The following is a 20,831-nucleotide window of genomic DNA, read 5'->3' as shown; positions in this document are numbered from 1 at the left end:
CTATCTTACTTAGTCCAATCCGATTAGATGAAGGTGATGGTATAGAAAGTACATTGACAAGAAACAGAGCAAAATATAAGCTGTAAACTTATGTCCAACAACACAAAGCTTGAAAGGGCCCAAAAGAGAGCATCTTCTACTGCTGCTGAAGACACCGACGATACCAAAGATATCAATGTCAAGAGGCGAAGAAGACCCCAGCCCTCGAAAGCTTTGTGCTTTATCTGTGAAGATGAGAGTGCAATGTCCCCCTTAAGAGAAGCAATGACAATGCAACTTAATGAAAGGGTTAATGAATGTGCCAGGAATCTAAGTGACATGAAGCTCCTTGCAAAGCTTATTGCTGGTGATGTTGTTGCACAGGAATTTAAATACCATCCTGCCTGTCTCGTTGGACTGTACAACAGAGAGCGAGACCATCTCAATGCCCTCAAGCATGAGCAGAGCCTTAAAAGCTCAGCTAGCCATAACTGGCATCCCTCTATTTTTTCAGAACTTGTCATCTACATCATGGACATGAAGACCACAAGTGACGGCACAAATCCAGTTATATATTTTTGTTCCCCCACCCCTTAGTATTTATTTGACAAATTTAATGGCTGTTGGTAAAAACAACAACAACAACAACAACAACAAAAAAACAACAATAACAAAAAAAAAACTCCCTTGTGACTGTTACCTTGTCATGCTAAGGGAGCTTGTGTACCTCAGTGAACCCTGAGAGCTATGCCAGTGGGAGACAACTCCTGACAGGTTTTACCAAACTGGACAGGTCGTGGGCGAGGAGTCAGACAAAACACAGTCAAACAACCTCTCTTGACAGAGCCTTTTGAGGAACCCAATACATTTCTATGAGAAAATGTATAATTTAAAGATCCACATGGCGGGTGGTAGCATCCCGGAAAATGGCCTCTATCTTGAAATTTCAAATGTCTGGGAGAATTTTCTTGTGAAGTGACCCTTTGAGATGGCTCATGGCAATTTTCATGTTTGTATCACCAACTAAATGATTACTTAGGCCTAACTGCTCCATTAAGGTGGCGGCCATCTTGGAAAATGGCTGTCATCTTGAAATTTCAAGTGGCTGTGGGTGGCTTCTTGTCAAGTGACCCACAGAGACTGCTCATGCCAATTTTCATGCTTCTACCACCAAATAAACCATTATATCACTTAACTGCTCCACTAAGGTGTTGGCCATCTTGAAAAATGCCCGCCATCTTGAAATTTCAATTGGCTCGGGCAATTTTCTTGTCAAGTGACCCATGGAGACTGCTCATGCCAATTTTCATGCTTCTACCACCAAATAAACCATTATATCACTTAACTGCTCGACTAAGGTGTTGGCCATCTTGAAAAATGCCCGCCATGTTGAAATTTCAATTGGCTCGGGCAATTTTCTTGTCAAGTGACCCATGGAGACTGCTCATGCCAATTTTCATGCTTCTACCACCAAATAAACCATTATATCACTTAACTGCTCCACTAAGGTGTTGGCCATCTTGAAAAATGCCCGCCATCTTGAAATTTCAATTGGCTCGGGCAATTTTCTTGTCAAGTGACCCATGGAGACTGCTCATGCCAGTTTTCACGCTTGTATCATCAACTGAAAGATTCTGATGAAAATAAGCACTTAGCCGCTCCACTAACTGTACCACACTGACTTGTATGCTGTGTTTTCCACCACTTACAGTATATAGCCTCAGCCAGGAAGGCTGAGGCTGATGATGTCACAACTGCTTTTATGACATCACTGATGACATCACAACCCTTATGACATGACTGATATCACAATGCCTCTGACATCACTGATGATGTCACAATTTATGACATCACGGATGACATCACTGAGACTTTGTGTGTGAGAGTGAGTGGATTTATGACATCACTGATTATGTCATCAGTGGGACAGACAGACAAACAGACAGAGCCCTAGCTCCCTTAGATAGATAGATGTGCTCATTTTTTATGTATTTCCAGACACTTTTAGAGACACTGAGGGAATAAATTCATTACCGTAACACTTTTTTAATTGGAAATATGAAACAACAATTTTTTTTTCCAATGGCAAGCACTTCAATATGCTCAAGGGTATCACTCAAAATGTGTATGATTAACAAATACGAAGTTGTAGCTAACATTGCGAGAAATGCCATGTTGTATTACGACTACATCATACTACATGAGGAAAAAAATCTGTTCTACTGAGAGACTCAACAACCATTTCTGTGGATTCCTTACCCCCAAAAATGTGGAAATAGACACCAAATTTGTAATTCTAGGTCTAGTTGGAGTCAAGATATGGCCACAATTTTAATAATGGCAGCCCAAAAAAAAAACGTCATTTTAACATACTTCCACTAATGGGATTTTCTGGGATTTTTACTACAGTGTTTCGGGTATCAATATAAACATAAAAATGTGAAAATAAATTCTGTTGCAATTAGTTTAAGGTCAAACCTTATTTTCCCTAGACTAGAAGGGAACCGAGTCCTACTTGAGAGCCGTTCGTTTTAATGCTGTGCCCAAATTTCACTGCCTGCCGCTCCCCAGCACACACACAGGTTAGACCTCCCTCCCTCCCTCTGCTAGTCCGCTGAGCAGGGAGCATGGGGCAGGGAGGATAGGTCGGGTGCACTCGTTAGGCGCATGCTGTAGCTGGCCTGGGTGGGCGGACTCAGCTTAATATCAAAACCGGAGTGCATCTGCTGACTTTCTGGGTAGCGAAGTGTTGCATGAATTGCATCAAGGACAGCCAACTTTCAGCTTACTCAGTAAATTCACTGACTAAATAAGCAGATGATATGGTGTCACCTTGTGTAATGTTTACAATGCAGTTTATTGATATTAGGTCTGGAAATACTGTATGAGTACGGTAATTTAATGCTGCTGCAGTCCACTGATGCAAAATGAAATAGTGGTGGGTCCAGGGCCGTAGCTAGCTATGAGGAAGGGGAGGTCCGGACCTCCCCTAATATTTCAGAGATTTTTTTAATATTTCAGAGATTTTTTTTTTTTTTTTTACCCTTTATTTAACCAGGTTTGTCCCATTGAGATCAAAGATCTCTTTTACAAGAGAGACCTGGCCAAGAAACAGCAGCAACATAAAGTTACAACAAACAAACACATAAACACATACAATTGAAAAACATTAAAATGATCAAATAAAACATTTGCATACAGACAGCCTGTTCTCAAGAGATTTTACCATAGCCTTAAAACCATTTAAGGTTACTAAGCTATTAAGGTTAAGATCAGACTGCAGACTGTTCCATGCGGTGGGTGCAGAGAACCTAAAAGCTTTCTTCCCCAATTCAGTTCGGACTTTGGGAACAGAAAATTGTAGAGTGTCCTGAGAACGAAGATTGTAAAAAAATAAAACAATCTGCATGGAAAACAGGAAAAGCATGAAAAACACGGGATCGCTTTTATTTTGAAACGAAAGGCAGGTCAGGCAGGAAGTCATCTGACGCCGCGTCCGCGGTAACTTGATTCTGAGAGAGCAGCAGCATGGTGGTGAGTGATGACTGTCTGTCTGCCTGGCGAGATAATTGAAGGTGAGCGAGCTGCGAGACAGTGAGCGAGTGAACGACAGACAGTGAGTGACACACACTGACAGATTTTTTAGCAACAACCAAGAAAGTAAGTGTCTAGTCTGTCTAAGTAACTTTGTGTGTTGTGTACGGCTTGGGTTGTGTACCTGTGTTTGTAGGTGTCATTTTGATATGAATTTGGCTAAAACAGTTTGTGTTTGTTAGTTACAATTATGTTGACAGGAGAGCTGAGCAGGTGGTGACATGAAAGAGAATATACTGAATAATGACATCACAACAGTATAATCCTAATGTTGATTTAAAATGATATATTACTCTAAATATGGCTTAAAAAGGGAAAAAAAAAAACTCAAATTTTTTTCGGCCAAATCCGCCTCCCCTTGCTGGACCTCCCCTATTTCGGAACCCTGGCTACGGCCCTGGGTGGGTCTAATCAAATCTGATCCAAATCATACCATATCATTATATTAGTGATTTCTCAGAGAAACAGTAGTGCGCGCCCCATTAAAAAAAAAAGGGAACGAGGAGCCGCTATTTTGAACGGCTCTCAGAAAGGAACGGAGCCATAAGATCCGGCTCCCTTCAAAGAGCCGTAATTCCCATCACTCTCTCTCTCCCTGCAACGGTCTGTTCTCGCTGACGCGCTCTCTCTTTCTCTCCCTCACCCAAAATGCGGGACATCTTCTCAATTTTAAGCTGAACTTGCCATTATAACAATTTTCTTCCTCCTTTTCTGCTCACAGGGGTTTCTTTCTGCTTGCTATCAACGTTACTGCTTCCTGATTTCCAAAACTACGGCGCAGACCAAGGCTCAAACATCACAGAACGTGCATGCGTTAATCGCACGGTAAAAAAATTAGTGGCGTTAATAGGAATTTGAGTTAACGCGCGATTAACGCGTTAACGCTGACAGCCCTAATATATATATATATATTATAATATCTTCCACACACACCATGGTGACTTTTCTAGGAAGTTAGAAATTATCTTTCTCTCAGTTCGTGAATGCTGTGCTGCTAGCAAAAGCTCATAGCTTGACGTACTAATACTTACTTGACGTACTTGACGTAATTTAATTTGAGAAATAAGCTCATCCAATGAAAATAAATGCTATGAAGTTGATTACATTAATTTACTTCATCCAAAGCGACTTACAACACTCTTGCAGTTGCAGCTGCTGTGCGTTCATGATGTATCAGTTTGTTATACCAAAGTCCCGTGCTGCTTCTGTCTCTAGCGATGCTGCTGCCAGCACATCAGCAGAGGCTCCGGATAACGTTAAGCTCATGTACCGTCCACAAGCACTGCTCCGACTTTGAATAGGACGACAAGTCTTGTAAATATAATAGTTTTGAAGGCTAAATGGCAAGTATAGTTTAGAAGAAGAAGATTGCGCTTCAACAATGGGTTTCTCAGTGGACCCAAAATCCAAAATATGTTCAAAAAAGCCTGAAAGGGTAGCACATCTCAGTTTTCAACATCAAGGAGGACAAAATACTCACATTTCACTTGATTTATTGGCTCACATCACACAAAAACAAAATGCTTACGCGTTTCGGCAAAGAGCCTTCTTCCGAGCGTTTCAATAGTACACATTCAGTCTGTTAAAGGAACACTCTGCCCATTTTCAACCAGCTTTGTATCATTAGAACATCAGTAGTATATCAGAAAACTGTAAACTGTTTTGAAGTCTGTCATTTAATTTGACAGTTATTGAGTGTTAAAGTGTGGACCAGTGACATCACTGGTCCACACTAACTCAAATTAATAACTCATTAACTCAAATCAATCAATCAATCAATAACCTTTATTTAACCAGGTAAAGTCTCATTGAGATTAAAATCTCTTTTTCAAGAGCGACCTGGCCAAGAGGGCAGCATAAAAAACAATGTTACAACAAAAACACAAGCAATACAAACAAAGAAATACATTCATACATGGGAGAACAATTTAGGGGCAGTTACAATGATCAAGAGTATTTTCCTCTCGATCTTTCAAAATGGCCTTAAATTCCCCCAAAGTTACCAGCTCTGATAACTTCAATAATAACAAGATTTTGGACTTGATCCTTAGGCTTCAGGGATCGAGACTCAAGGTGTGCAGTGATTTGGGACCAAAGACGATCACCTCTGTTTTGTCTTTGTTTAGCTGTAGGAAATTCTGGCGCATCCAGTTATTTATTTGGTAAATGCAGTGGCACAATGATTCTATGGGAGCATAGTCAGCTGAGGAAAGAGTTATATACAGCTGAGTGTCATCTGCGTAGTTATGATAAGCTATTTTGTTTTTTTGCATAATTAGGCCTAGAGGGAGCATATAAAGGTTGAAAAGAACGGGCCTCATAATGGATCCTTGAGGAAACCCACAAGTCATATTAGTTAGATCAGATGTGTAATTGCCAATGGAAACGAAGTACTTCCTGTCTGACACAACTCGACGTGGGAAGTGAAAATGCACAGGGCGCATTTAGCGGAGCAGAGTGGAAGCTTCAGGACCGTGCCGTGAAGCACTGCGTCTGGTGGACCCAGGCATTCACTGACTACGCATTCCGTTTTCAATTGGTCGATTTCAAATTGCCCCCTCCTCGTCGCTGCCGTCCGCCGCCTGATATCCCAGCATGCTTTGCAAAGAGATGAGCGTCGGACGGCAGTGACGGAAGGAGGGCCCAATTTGAAATTGACCAATTGAAGACGGAAAGACAGGAAGACAGCCAATCAAGCTGCAGCACCAAGCTACCAGCAGGCGACAGCAGGTGACAAACATTGCAGTAGTCTGCATAGGGTGCTAGACAGGCTGCGACCAGCTCTCGTGTCTTCCTCGCAGTCATAATGCAACGTATCCCAGTGGAATCTGCTGGTAAAAGTGGGTAGACACAAAGCCAGCTGAAAAATAAGTGGGGTAGGGTAGACGCCGTCTATCTGCGTCTACCCTGCAATACACCACTGCTTGCAATGTAGAACCAGCAAAGTCACTTTCTGCTTCTTCCTCTGTACCAACTGCTCAAGGATGCTATTATACAGCTGGGGTACAAATGTAAATTGCTGGTGTTTATATTTGGAAGCCTAGGTAATGTCCACAGGCTGGCTATTACAGTAAGTGGCCTGCAGAGTGCAGGACAGCCCAAACAGCTACAGAAAGGCACTAGCAAAATTCTGCTCTATTTCTGCAACCATTTTCACAGCGGTCATTTTGTGTCTCAAAGGCAGGGTAAACACAGGTGTAACCAAAACATTAATGATTGTTTCCAACTTCCATTCCATTTAGGTGTTCCAGTGCCCAGGGGCCCTCATTAATGTTTTGGTTGCACCTGTGTTGGTCCTGCCTTTGAGACACAAAATGGCTGCCATGAAAAAGGTCTATTGCTTCGCCACATTTGGAGCAAGTGCTGTTTCCTTTTTCATAGACTCACTCAGACTAGATACATTTTTCATTCTGAGATTTACCATTATTTGCACATCTATTATTGTTTGTGTCCAAGGGGTATTGTACTTTTCTAAATGTGAACACAAATAAAGGTATTAAAGTGTGTGTGTGTGTGTGTGTGTGTGTGTGTGTGTGTGTGTGTGTGTGTGTGTGTGTGTGTGTGTGCGCGCGTGCGCGTGCGTTTCTTTCAGACTGACTGAAGTCCAGAATATGAGTGTGTGTGTGGAGGAAGAGGAGAGCAAAGCAGAGTCTCCAGTACCCAGCTGTCCGACTCTGTCTAAGAAGACTGACTGGTCTAAAGACATCTGCAAAGACTTCAGTGATGAACCTGGACCTTCAGACACAAAGTAAAATGACTGTTATACCAGAGGTGCCCAATTATTTTCTAGAAGGGCCAAACATTATTCTGGATGGAGGGCCATGGGCCCCCAAAAAAGGTGGATGAAATCCCTTGTGCGGATGCCAAAGAGGGCGTGACTTTGGAACTCTATAGATCAGTGGTTTTCAAACTGTTTCACGTCAAGCACCCCTAAACTGACACAAAATTAGACAACGGACCCCCATTTGATTAAAAAATTTTTTTTAGAGGTTTCAGTACAGAAAGTGTATGAAACCCATGACCACAGTCGTACATTCTGTCATTGTGTTACGTATGCAATTATAATGAAAATAAAATATTCCCCTTTCTGCTGGGGACCTCCTGAAACCTCTTTGACTTGCCTTGGGCACAAACAGTTTGAAAGCACTACAGTAGCACACATGAGACAGGCCAACCAACACATGACAGAGAACATGAGCACCACGATTTCAGACGGGCTTGTCCGTCTGAAATTGTTTAAAGAACATGAGCACCGTGCTGAAACCATCACATTGAAGCAAACTAATCAAGACCTGCAGTGTGGTCTTCATCACACTAACAAACACACAATACGTTGCAATATGCAACATCACATGCCTGTCACATTGTCTGTCTTTACTAGAACTAATGATGTGTATAACACATGTCTGTTTCAGAGGTCAGTACCAAAGGCAGAGAGCAGAGTCTCCAGTACCCAGCTGTGTGTCTATGAAGAGTGACCCGTCTAAAGACATCGGCAAAGACTTCAGTAATGAACCTGGACCTTCAGACACAAAGTAAGGCTGCTTTCTCACTGGGAACGATTGCTTTCTTTCTGTTCCGTTCCGTTCCGCACCCGGGAACGATTGCCCCCATCCCCTCTCCCCTCTGGTCAGCTTTCACATTACAACATTTATTCCGCGCTCGGAAACAAAACAGAGTGCACTTGCGTCATCAACTATGCCTGCAGTGGATCCTTACTCCGTTTGTTGTCTATGAGGTTCGGAACGGTTGGCTTTCACACTCGCAAGTGTTCAGTGCCCGGGCACGCCAAAGCGCTCCCCAGATCACCTTTTCAAGTGGATCCTGTCACGGTTCCCCGTTGCGCGCCCGGGGGCAGAACGGAACAGAACGCAACGTTCACACTCATCAAACGTTCCGAAACTGGGGTCAGTTTGGGTACAAGTATGCTCGGGAACGCTACCTGGGCACCAGTGAGAAAGCACTCTAAGATGACTGTTATGGCTCATTTCCACCACATATAACAGCACAGTACAGCTCTACTCGACCTGGTCTTACTCGTCTCTTCTTGATATAGACTCTGTTTCCATAGCAAGTTTACTCGCCTCCGCCCACACCTGGTCGTCATAGCGACCGCATATCTGTGCTCCACCCATAGCCGAAGTAGGCTATAACGTATAACGTTAAAGTTAAATCCATACATGGAACTTTTAAACTGATTATGAAATACTGGTGCCTGTAAATGACCTACAGTGTACATGGGCAAATGTGAGAATCGGCCAGGAGAATGGATATCACTTTGTTGTTACTCAAACTCACATGCATGCGCTGCGCGGGGGACGGGAGTTGCGGCAGAAGGGAAGCCTCTACCCCGGCGGCAACTCACCAGACAAGAGCACGGCTTCGCTAAACCCCCGCCTCCGGCCTAGCGGAACCGATGTTACACACAACTACAGGGCTTCCCGAGGAGCGGACTTTTTCTCTCTCAAAACAATTGAAAACCACCGTCATGTTAAAGCTGAGCAAGGAGATCGATTTTATTTCACCAGAGCCGAAGGCAGCAACACAAAATAAATAACAAAAGAGAAGGTAAGCCAAGCCCCACTAAACTGGTATCCAGCATTGACAGTAGACAGTAAACACAATTCTGCCTGACCAATCAGTCGTCTGCAGTGTTTTCACCTCACGGTATTGTACCGGGTCCACAGCGCTGGAACCTCAACAAAGCAGGGACCAAAACTAGCACGACTCAACGCCAACTCAACCCGGGCTGTCCACGTTTTTGATCGGTGGAATAAGACAAAAAAGCGAGACGAGCTGGGCGGGGCCGCGCTGATACCAAAATGGGCCATTATACCAGAGGTGCCCACATTATTTTCTATGAAGGGCCAAACATTAATCTGGATGGAGGGCCATGGCCCAAAAAATAAATGTTGATATGTGAAATAACATTACATGAATAATAAATAAATGAATAAATAAATAAATAAATGAAAAAAAAAAAAAAAAGGCAGATCCCTAAACTGACACAAATTATACCACGGACCCCCATTTGATAAGATTTTTGCTTTTGGAGGTTTTATTACAGAAAGTGTATGAAACCTAGGACCACAACAGTCATACATCATTGTATTACTCATGCAATTATAATGAAAATAAAATATTCCCCTTTCTGCTGGGGTCCTCCTGAAACCTCCTTGACTTGCCTTGGGCACAAACAGTTTGAAAGCACTACAGTAGCACACATGAGACAGGCCAACCAACACATGACAGAGAACATGGGCACCGTGCTGAAATTATCACATTGAAGCAAACTAACTGAGGATGCTCTGATTAAAGACAGCCACCGCCACTCTCTGTCCCTCTCCTCCTCTTACACACACACACACACACACACACCCGCATACACACATGCACGCGTGCACGTGCAGACACACCCACCCACACGCACACACACACACACACACACACACATACGCACACACACACACGCACACACACATACACACACACTACGACTATGTGCGCTGCAATCACTTGACTACCGTAGCCGATCAACATCCAACTTGCCACAATAATAAAAAAAGAGTCTCTCTTGTTTAATTGCCAACAGCAACAGGGCCACAAACTGAAACATGAAACAAGCATATTGAAATTGAAACAGCAGACTTGAACCTGGACCTCCAGACACAAAGTAAGATGACTGTTATACCAGAGGTGCCCAAATTATTTTCTATGAAACTTACATTAGGATTTGAATTGTTTAGCTTTACGTTTTTAGCATTAAATATATGGATATAACAGCTAGATAACCCAGGAGATGGTGCAGTCCACCACCCCCACCATTGGTATTTAGTAGGGTCCGGAATGGTTGCTCAGTCTTTGCCTGTCCAGGTCTGGAAGAGGTGGCGGACGACTCCCGGTGAGACACACGTGTGGATCAGCATGGAGGAGGAGAAAGAAAGGAGCTTCTATAAACCACAGCAAAATGATAGAAACATGTTAACTCAAATGTGTGCACTCAAATGAGAAACACGATATCAATAATGCTACTAAATGTTGACCATGTTTGAAACAAAGCCTATGTGTCGGTTTGTTATGTGGTGGTGGTGATGATATGTGTATTGTAAACGTAAAATGTGCTACAAACTAACTGATGAACAAAGGGAAAGGCGTTTTGTAAGGGTGTTTTACTGACACGATGTGTGGCGATTTGGTGCAGCCGTCACAATAATGTCTAATGATGTGTATAACACATGTCTGTTTCAGAGGTCAGTACCACAGGCAGAGAGCAGAGTCTCCAGTACCCAGCTACCTGTCTATGAAGAGTGACTCGTCTAAAGGTTTTCTTCATCCAAACTTCAGTGATGAACCTGGACCTTCAGACATAAGGTAAGAGGACTGTTATACTGTCAGCCTACCTGAGAAGACTTGAGTAATGATGATGAAGGAACATGTTCTGTAGAATTGGTTCCCTTCATTGTTACTTAGTTCAGTGGTTCTTAAAGTGGGGTCCCTGAGGCAGTTCCAGGGGTCCCCAGCTAAAAACAGCAATAAGTTATTTTCACTATTCTTCCATTCATAAGTAGCACAATGACACAATGCATGACTATTTTGGTCATGGGTTTCATACACTTTCTGTAATAAAACATCTAAAAGCAACAATCTTATCATATAGGGGTGTGTGGTCTAAGTTGTGTGATGTGTGACTATTTTGGTCATGGGTTTCATAGGGATGGGAATTTCATGCATTTTCCTTAACCGTTAATTGAACACATTAACAGTCAATTAATCGGTTAATCATTAACACTGCATACCACAATGAATAAATAAATAAATCAGTGTGGATTGTGCTTTGGGGGGACGCGACAGTCTGGTTCTCAATGTAGTTCAACTCACGAAATCCCTCACAGTCCACCATGTTTATCTGCATCATGTCCTTTCCCACCATGAAGCAAATCCTCTGAGTTATTGTCTCTGTTGCATCACTACAGCTTCTTCTAAACAGTCAGATGTGAGTTTAACGTCTGCCTCACGTCGGGTACAACATTGACAATGCAGACTACTGGAGCTGTATTTGAGAACGGCATCGCAATATAGTTCATTATTTCTTGAATTACCTTCGACTACTCGCTCACTCCACTGGAAATAGGAATGTATCAGATCCACCGCGCCAGTTCAGCTCACCCCAAAGTGCTGTGTGTGTGTAGGTGTGTGTGTGTGTGTGTGTGTGTGTGTGTGTGTGTGTGTGTGTGATAGGGCTGTCAGCGTTAACGCGTTAATCGCGCGTTAACGCGCGCCGATCATAACGCGTTATTTTGTTTTAATCGCGTTAATCGCATGCCGCTATTTTGTCCCTTCGCGCACCTGTACTTGTAGTCAAGCAGTTCGGTTTCCTGTCTCCTGCTTGTGCAGGCGAGAACGACAGCAATACGCTTTTAAATGGCTCGTTTTACTTCCCAAATGGCACAGTGGATAAGTCGAGAGCCTTGTGTAAAACGGAATTAAAATATCACCGAAGTATCGAGTTTGAGGCGAGCGATCACCTAAAAGTAGCTAGCGGCCAGCTAGCAGCCAGCTAGTTAGCGCGAGACTCGTCACTCATTCTTCCTTCAGAGTCTCGGATGCGCCGGTCCTCTAACCACTGGGAGGTCAGCTACAATGGCTTCACGCGATATACACGTTATCAATACACAGTTTCCAATACCGAGCCATTATTCACATGGAAGTGCCAAAGTTTTTAGCTCAGATCAGCTCAGATACAGCCTTCTTCGGCTGTGTCATTTTGGGTTTCGACTGCTCCACAGCGCCGCCGCCGGAAGTATCGGTTCTGGAGCGTTCTGGAGTGTTTACAATTATTGTGCATTTATTTTCTATTCAAGATGCATTTTGTAGACATTTTGTGACCTCCTGTCTACATTGCACTTCTATTGAATTGAAAATAAATCTAAAATTTAAGATCACAAAGTACATTTCTTTGCATTAATTTGATTCCCAATCACGACACACTGGTAATAATGATTAATATCTAATTAAAAATGCTTTGCAATGCAAAATATAGCATTTTAACTCATTGAGTGCCAGCCACTTTTGGAGAACGGACGCTCCCAGTGCCAGAGTTTCAGAGCGTTTTCAGTGATTTCTCGAGGCCCACAGAATATTGTGTGATATTACTATGTAAACACTGAACACGCACAAAGAACGATGAGACTCTATTCTATCATCTGCAAAAAAAAGTTTATTGATCCCATTTTCCGTTCTTTAGTTATGAGCCGGAGAAGATAGCTTGATTCATCCAAAAATAGCAATTTTTTTCTAGAAGCTGAGATAATTGGCCTTTTGTGAAATTAATCATTTCAAGCACATCACTGACTCTGAAGCTAATCTTTTCTAATGTAGTCACACCTCAAAAATAATTTCCTTCAATAAAACAGTTTAGGCCAGGGAATTTTGTTTGGCAGAATAATATTTTTAGCTACAACCAGCAGCGCTGGCCCCTGCGTGCGCTGCTGGTTGCAGCTTCTTGCTGGTTTTGATTTGCTGCTGGTGGGTATCGGATATTCTGGCTTGCGTTTGTCAATCCTGTCCTGCTGCCTGGGTCTGTCTGGGTGTTGTGTGTGTGCTGCTCTGCGTGCCCCCTCCCCCCCCCCCGCCCCGCCCCGCCTCGCCTCGCCTCAACTGCACACTCCTCCTCCTGTCTGTGGTGGCTCTCTGCTGAGTTTGCTGTGCGCACAGTGAAGGGTGCGGAACAGCCAGGCTTTTTTACAGCGTTCCGCGTGTGTTTGTCACCGGCAACGATGCTTCCAGTTGAGAATAATAACTCCACGGTGTGGATGTGCAGATGTGCTGTCGCAACCGACACAGAGCGGCTCAATTGTGGGAGCAGATTGGCTGCTGCAGGCACAGCTGCAGTAACGTGCTTCAGCATATCGATGCATACGGATGCGATGCGATTTCCGTTTCCATAACGACTTCTTCTTTGTTTTTTCCTTGCCTTTCTGTTATGTGGAGAGCACTGTCGCCACCTAAGGGTTCTGTAAAATAGGTTATAGACCTCCAATAGCTACAATAGTTGTACCAGAGATGTATCAGGGATTGATCCACGTCCCACCGTCAAAAAACGCAATTGACGACAACCGTCGTCATTGGCACTCTACGTCAGTATTTGAATTGACGACAGCTGTCGTCATTGGCATTCAATGAGTTAAACATGCGATACAAAGATGCGATTAATCGCGATTAATTATAATTAATCGCACGATTAATCGCGATTAAGAAAATTAATCGTTTGACAGCCCTAGTGTGTGAGTTATTGTCTCTGTTGCATCACTACAGCTTCTTCTTAACAGTTGAGAATTTGAGAACGGCATTGCAATAATATATATAGTTATAATATATAATATAGTTAATTATTTCTTAAATTCTTCTTGACTCAGTCGCTCCACTGGAAAAGCTCACCCCAAAGTGGTGTGTGTGTGTGTGTGTGTGTGTGTGTGTGTGTGTGTGTGTGTGTGTGTGTGTGTGTGTGTGTGTGTGTGTCTGTCTGTCTGTCTGTCTGTCTGCCTGTCTGCCTGCCTGCCTGCCTGTCTGTCTGTCTGTCTGTCTGTCTGTGGGTGTGAGAGAGAGTGTGTCCTATTGTCCTCCTGCCACTAACAATTAGGGGCCGGTGTGTAAGTGCCAAATGTGTTCTGGTCATATTTCTGGTCGATTTGTGTGCTGTCATATTTTTATTTGTCCATGGGGTGTCGCTGAGCCATGTTACCTGGGCTCAGGTGATCTTATATAGGTGCTGCCTTCCCCTCTGCTCACTAGGTGTTTTGACCCGGAAGGGCAAATGGTTTTTGACCGTGTCGCTACCAGCAGCGGGAACATTTGTTTGGTGCGCTGTCTCTGCCTTCAACTTTCTGTGGAAAAGAACTTTACTGTATTCACATCGGTGAAATGGAATAAATGGATGGGTCCCGAACATCACGGACAAGCCTTCTTCGTCGTTCTTATTATGCAGCACTCAATGCAAATGTTATCGTATGTGGTATGTATTACATCAGCTGTAGCGAGCGCGTCAGCCAGGTCATCCACGGTTTAAGCACCTCAGTAGGCTACAGTATCAGACTGGGCTCCTTTAACAACACCTGTGTCTCACAGAGAACCTGCATCAACAATCATTGTGAACAATAAGGCATCAATACATGATGGATAAAGTAAAGAAGGTTCATAATAAAGTTTAAAAACAAAAATTGGGTACCCAAAAAAAGAGAGAGACACAGAATGCAGTAAATGCACTGCAAGTGGGAGCAGTGCTGAAAATACTGCCCATAGACTAGAGGTAGTAGGAGGAATCACAATCCCAACCTGACAGGGAGAACTATATACAATCAACAAGTATACAGCCTACAAAGGTGAGGCAATAGAGGCCGTCACAAGGAGCCACAAATTGAAAAGTCGTCTAAACAACCCAACAATGGAATGTAGCTGAGAAAAAAATAAATAACAAAAAACAATCTCAACCTCACATTGAGCCCAGATTCCATTAGTCTACTGTGGGCTGAGCTCAACAAATGTACTTTAACTACTTAAATCATGATGCAAATATGAATGTAGTTGAACTACCAGCAGGTTGCTGCAAAATGTTAAACTACTAGTTTAATTACATGTAGTTCACTACTCTCCATCACTGAAAATAGGAAAAAAACTGTTTACAACAAAACACTTTGCATGTCTCTACATCCCCATTTAGAAATAGAAGGATAAAATAGTACAATTACTGTAATTTAAATTCATACAGCATGTGTTGACACCTGACCATGCACTATTACACTGACTTCCTCACATAACAAAAAATTATGCCCTGCCCTCTACTGTCCTAAAGGGTGTATTACACTTAATGACAGTTAATGTGTAAAGCACACAGGATGTTCCACAGAAGTTATGAAGACAGCTTAATCTAAGACAAAACACTTGAAAAGTTCAATTCATTTTGAGGTACTGGTCTAAATGAATAAATCATGGAAAATACTTGAACTGCCCGACACTAAGAGCCCTGAACAGACCTAAGTTTGCTGCAGCGAAAGAAAGGCACAGATTCAATAGAGCCAAAGTCAAGCCCACTTTAGGTATATGAACCATAGATATGAACCAAGGGATTTCATCCTCCATTTCTTTTCCCATAGACATTTTGTCAAATGCTGATAAAAATAGTTTTACTTGGTCAAACCAAGTGATTCAGCTGCAGGTGTTACTCAATTAGTTTGGCCACTTTTCTGCTGTATTGCTGCAGTACACAGCAGGTAAAAGTGGTGCTTTTGTTATTTAAATGTTTTCTTTGTTCTTTACAAAAGACCCCCCTCACTGCTGCCACAGCAGCTCAGCAGCGCCCCCTCACGGCTGCCACAGCACCAAAGAAGGACCTTGAAAACATTGAAAATGTGGCAGTAAGACGGCAAAGTTACATGAGTAAAATCTGTATTATTGGAATCACAAGAGACCATAGAACATTTCACTCAAAACAAAACTGAGTGCTTTGACCAAGTAAAACTATTTTTATAAGCATTTAATGGCAGATGAAATCTGTTCGTATGTCTAAACTGGAAGTGGCTGTGACTTTAGTTCTGTATTGTGGAGTCGATGCACCAGCTTGTGGGGAAAGTGTTTGTTACATAACAGCAAAAAGTCATTAAAATTACACCATAAAAAAAACTGTGTTTTGAAGCCAAATTAGAAAAGTCCAAAACGTACTCATTATCTGCTAGATTTTACACACTTTTTCGACACTGGCTCACAGCCACAAGTGTAGCAAGCCAATAATGTCTTGAAATGCTTGGAAATACTGTGATTAGGCCTCCGAGTAGAGTGTGCTGAACAACCCAGTTAGGGATGCATTAGTCTCGCTGGCCAGCCTCCCCTCCCTACCATGAGAGGAGTCTGGGATAACTGGGATAAACCCTCCCCTGCTCTACTCTGCTCTCCCATTGGAGCGACTGTTTCAGTCGCTGCCGGATGTCCGCTCCCGGCTTATTACAAGCTCTGTCATTGGCTCCGACCATGTCAATCAGAGCGGCTTCCGCTCCCTCCTCCCTGTGTGTCGCTGTAAATAGTACCCTGCCGCCGCAGTGAAAACAACAACACTAAGTAGCTAGCCAGCTAATGGCACAAACCTCCACGCTAGCTCATTGCTACATGCTGAAAACGGCAAGTTGGATTGTTGGAAACTATTTTCCATGGGCAGTGCCGCTAAGCGCCACCCATGGCAATCCCATTATGGAGACCTGCGGCGCCAGACTCCTCTCCCGGTAGGGAGAGGAGTCTGGCCAGCGAGACTAGGGATGCATCAATATGAAAATTGTGACCGATACCAATAACCGATATCAACTTTGCTGTTATGGCCGATAACCGATATTTGCCAACATTTATTTACTCAAAAGGAATTTCAGCATTTCAATTTAATGTGTTTCCAAACGTCGCTGCTTCTTTTCATCAAATACTGCTTCACTACCCTGTTTAATTTGATGCAGCTTTTAACACTACTTTTAATCAATAGCACGTCCATCATGTGTCAATCAAATTGTCTCATCCCGCCCACCAGTAATGTAGTGTACACACTATGATCTGTGTACTCAGTGATCGACTGCACTTGACAGGTTTATGTTTGTGTGATCAAGTTAGCAACAAAGATGCTACATGTCTTTCTGTGAAGAGACGCAGGAACAGAGAGACAAGACGCTACTCTTTTGGCCCAGCAAGTAGCTGGAGCCACTTATTTCCTGGTACTCTACATATTCCATCGCTGCTCACAAGATAGACTGAATCACTAAGCCAGAACATGGCAATACCTCAGGCCATATCCCATAGTCCTTTGCAGGCCATGTGACTGTGGCCCTCCTTGCCCAAACCTGTACTTGTGATTTATGTCCACTAGATGTCACCACAACTGATACTTTCCATTAATTCCATACTCTGCTTGCTAGCAACAAAAGATAGTTAAACCCTTTTTTAGTTATTTTACTACCTTTATAAACTATTCTAATCTGTATGAATGAATTGCTTTCATCTTTACAGAGAGAGGAAGACGAGTGATGACAGACGGAGACCTGGACTGCAGACATCCAGTCCAAGCAGCATCGTACAAAGTAAGACTTGGAGTGTATCTACTGTGGTCACCATTTCTACAACCAGGACTTATTGTGTTGCTACAGATTTTTCTTTCTCATGCAACATATAATACATACACAGTTTGTGTGTGTGTGTGTGTGTGTGTGTGTGTGTATGTATGTGTGTGTGTGTGTGTACGTACACACACACACACACACACACACACACACACACACACACACACACACACACACACAGACACAGACACAGACACACACACACACACACACACACACACACACACACACACACACACACACACACATAACATTAATACCAGATACTATACAGTATTTGAGTAACCCTTATTTACTCCTTCATGTCTTCCAGTGGACGGTGCTCTGCAGGTGGTTTTAAATGAGCATAAGATCATTCTGATAAAGAGATGTGGATTTGTGACAGAAGGAACTGAAGCAGGAAGCATTGAAGCAGGGACTGTAACCTCCTTCAACAGGATCTACACTCTGCTCTACATCACAGTGGGACGAAGTGAAGACGTTAATACCCAACACGAGGTGTGGCAGCTGGAGACAGTGTCCAAGATGAAGACTCTCCATGATGCTCCACTCAAACAGGAGACAGCATCCAAGATGGAGGAGACCCATGAAGCTCTGATCAAGTGCCACGACATCTTTAAACCCTTACCTGACCAAGAGAAGAAAGGGAAAGACAATGAAGAAAGGTTACCTGGCCAAGAGAATGAAAAGAAAGAAAAAGAGATAAAAATCAGAGTAGTTCTGACGCAGGGCATTGCTGGCATTGGAAAAACCTTCTCAGTGCAGAAGTTCACTCTGGACTGGGCACAGGGCTTGGAAAATCAAGATGTCAGTCTTGTGATTCCGCTTTCGTTCAGGGAGCTGAACTTGATCAAAGATGAGCCGTACAGTCTTCTCATGCTGCTCCATGATTTCCATCCAACATTACAGACGGTCACAGCAGAGCAGCTCTCTGTCTGTAAAGTTGTGTTCATCTTTGATGGCCTGGATGAAAGCAGACTTTCAATGGATTTCCAGAACACAAAGGTTGTGTCTGTCGTCACACAGGTATCATCAGTGAATGTGCTGTTGACAAACCTCATCAAGGGGAATCTGCTTCCCTTGGCTCTCCTCTGGATAACTTCCAGACCTGCAGCAGCCAATCAGATCCCTCCTACATGTGTCCACAGGGTGACAGAGGTACAAGGGTTCACTGATGACCAGAAGGAGGAGTACTTCAAGAGGAGATCCAGTGATAAAGAGCAGGCCAGCAGAATCATCTCCCACATCAAGGCATCCAGGACCCTCCACATCATGTGCCACATCCCAGTCTTCTGCTTGATCACTGCTACAGTTCTGGAGCACATGTTGAGTACAGACCAGAGAGAAGAGCTGCCCAAGACCCTGACTGAGATGTACTCACACTTCCTGCTGGTTCAGACACAGAGGAAGAAGCAGAAGTATGAGAGACGTGAGAGGAGTCAACAGGAGCTGACGAAGACTGACAACAAAGCTCTTCTGAAGCTGGGGAGACTGGCGTTTGAACATCTGGAGACAGGCAACCTCATGTTCTACCAAGAAGACCTGGAGGAGTGTGGTCTTGATGTCAGAGAGGCATCAGTGTTCTCAGGAGTGTGCACAGAGATCTTCAAAAGAGAGTGTGTGCACTTCAAGAAGACGGTCTACTGCTTTGTTCATCTGAGCATTCAGGAGTTTCTCGCTGCGGTCTACCTGTTCCACTGCTACACAAACGGGGCTGAGAAAGTACTGGAGACATTCCTGGGAAAAGACTGGGCTAAAGGTGGGAAATCCCTGGATGTCTTTCTGCAGAAAGCCATGCTCAAAGCCCTGCAGAGTAAAAATGGCCACTTGGACCTCTTTGTCCGCTTCCTTCATGGCCTCTCACTGGAGTCCAGCCAGAGACTCTTAGGAGGCCTGCTGGGTCAGACAGACAGCAGACCAAAAAAAAGCATCCAGACAGCCATCAACAACCTGAAGAGGATGGCCACTGATGATTACTCTCCTGACAGAAGCATCAACATCTTCCACTGTTTGATGGAGATGAATGACCAGTCAGTACATCAGGAGATCCAACAGTTCATGAAGTCAGAGAACAGATCAAAGGAGAGACTCTCTGAGATCCACTGCTCAGCTCTGGCCTACATGCTGCAGATGTCAGAGGAGGTTCTAGATGTGTTTGACCTGCAGGCCTACGACACATCATTTCAGGGATGGCGGAGACTGATCCCAGCTGTGAGGAACTGCAGGAAGGCTCGGTTAGTCCTGGTATCTTATTTATTTATTTATTATTTACTTATGTATTTATGTATGTATTTATTTATTTATTCACTCACAGACACACACACACACACACACACACACACACACACACACACACACACACACACACACACACACACACACACACACACACACGCACACACACACACACACACACACACACAGTAAGGATCCCCATTAACTCATGTCAATAGCACCAGCTAGTCTTCCTGGGGTCTGAATCCAGTCCATCATATTCATACAACATCACATTTGTGTTGTATATGTTCATCAATAAAAAATGTTGATGAGTTTAAATACGTTATTGTAGATCCCACTCTGTGCTTTAAAAAGCATATAAGGAAGATCAGCCAAACACTTAAATATAATCTACACAATTTCAGACAGATCAGAAACTCGCTCACTACTGTGGCATCCAAGATATTTTTAAACGCAATTATTTTTTCTCATTTCTCCTATTGTATGACATGTTGGTCATAAGACATCCCTAAAGCTGAAGAAGGGAATCTCTTGCGCTTCAGCTCCCCCGCAGAGGGAGGACGGTGCTTCTCAGAACAGGAGGATATCACAGCAAAGGAAGAATCTGGAGCACACGGGTCACTGGTGTGCTCCAGTGACCCGTGTCACTGGAGCACATGCCTGCCCTCCATTATTTCCCTGGTAACCTCCATCATACATTCTTCCTTGTCCACTGGTACAGTTCCCCCATCACTAAAGACTGCTATAATCAGACCAACCCTGAAAAAACCTGGGTTAGACCCAAGTGACCTAAATAATTACCGACCTATTTCCAATTTACCTTTCATCTCAAAAATCCTCGAGAAAGTAGTCGCATCCCAACTCCAGACTCACCTT

General features: G+C 43.4%; 1 protein-coding gene across 1 annotated transcript in view; it reads left to right on the top strand.

Moving 5' to 3' along the window:
- Positions 1 to 20,831, top strand: part of LOC310798399 (NACHT, LRR and PYD domains-containing protein 12-like) — a gene marked incomplete at both ends in the record, with an annotated part of 101,429 nt that overhangs the window by 14,990 nt on the left and 65,608 nt on the right. The window contains 4 exons of the mRNA XM_083660953.1: positions 7,989 to 8,108; positions 10,822 to 10,944; positions 17,608 to 17,678; positions 18,031 to 19,951. Coding sequence (XP_083517079.1) covers positions 7,989 to 8,108; positions 10,822 to 10,944; positions 17,608 to 17,678; positions 18,031 to 19,951 — 2,235 coding nt within the window. The remainder of the gene's footprint in view (positions 1 to 7,988; positions 8,109 to 10,821; positions 10,945 to 17,607; positions 17,679 to 18,030; positions 19,952 to 20,831) is intronic.

Source organism: Poromitra crassiceps, assembly GCF_964638095.1.
Source record: "Poromitra crassiceps genome assembly, chromosome: 2".
Taxonomy (NCBI): Eukaryota; Metazoa; Chordata; class Actinopteri; order Beryciformes; family Melamphaidae; genus Poromitra; species Poromitra crassiceps.
Note: the sequence above shows the minus strand (reverse complement) of the source record. Positions and strands in the feature narration are given on the sequence as shown.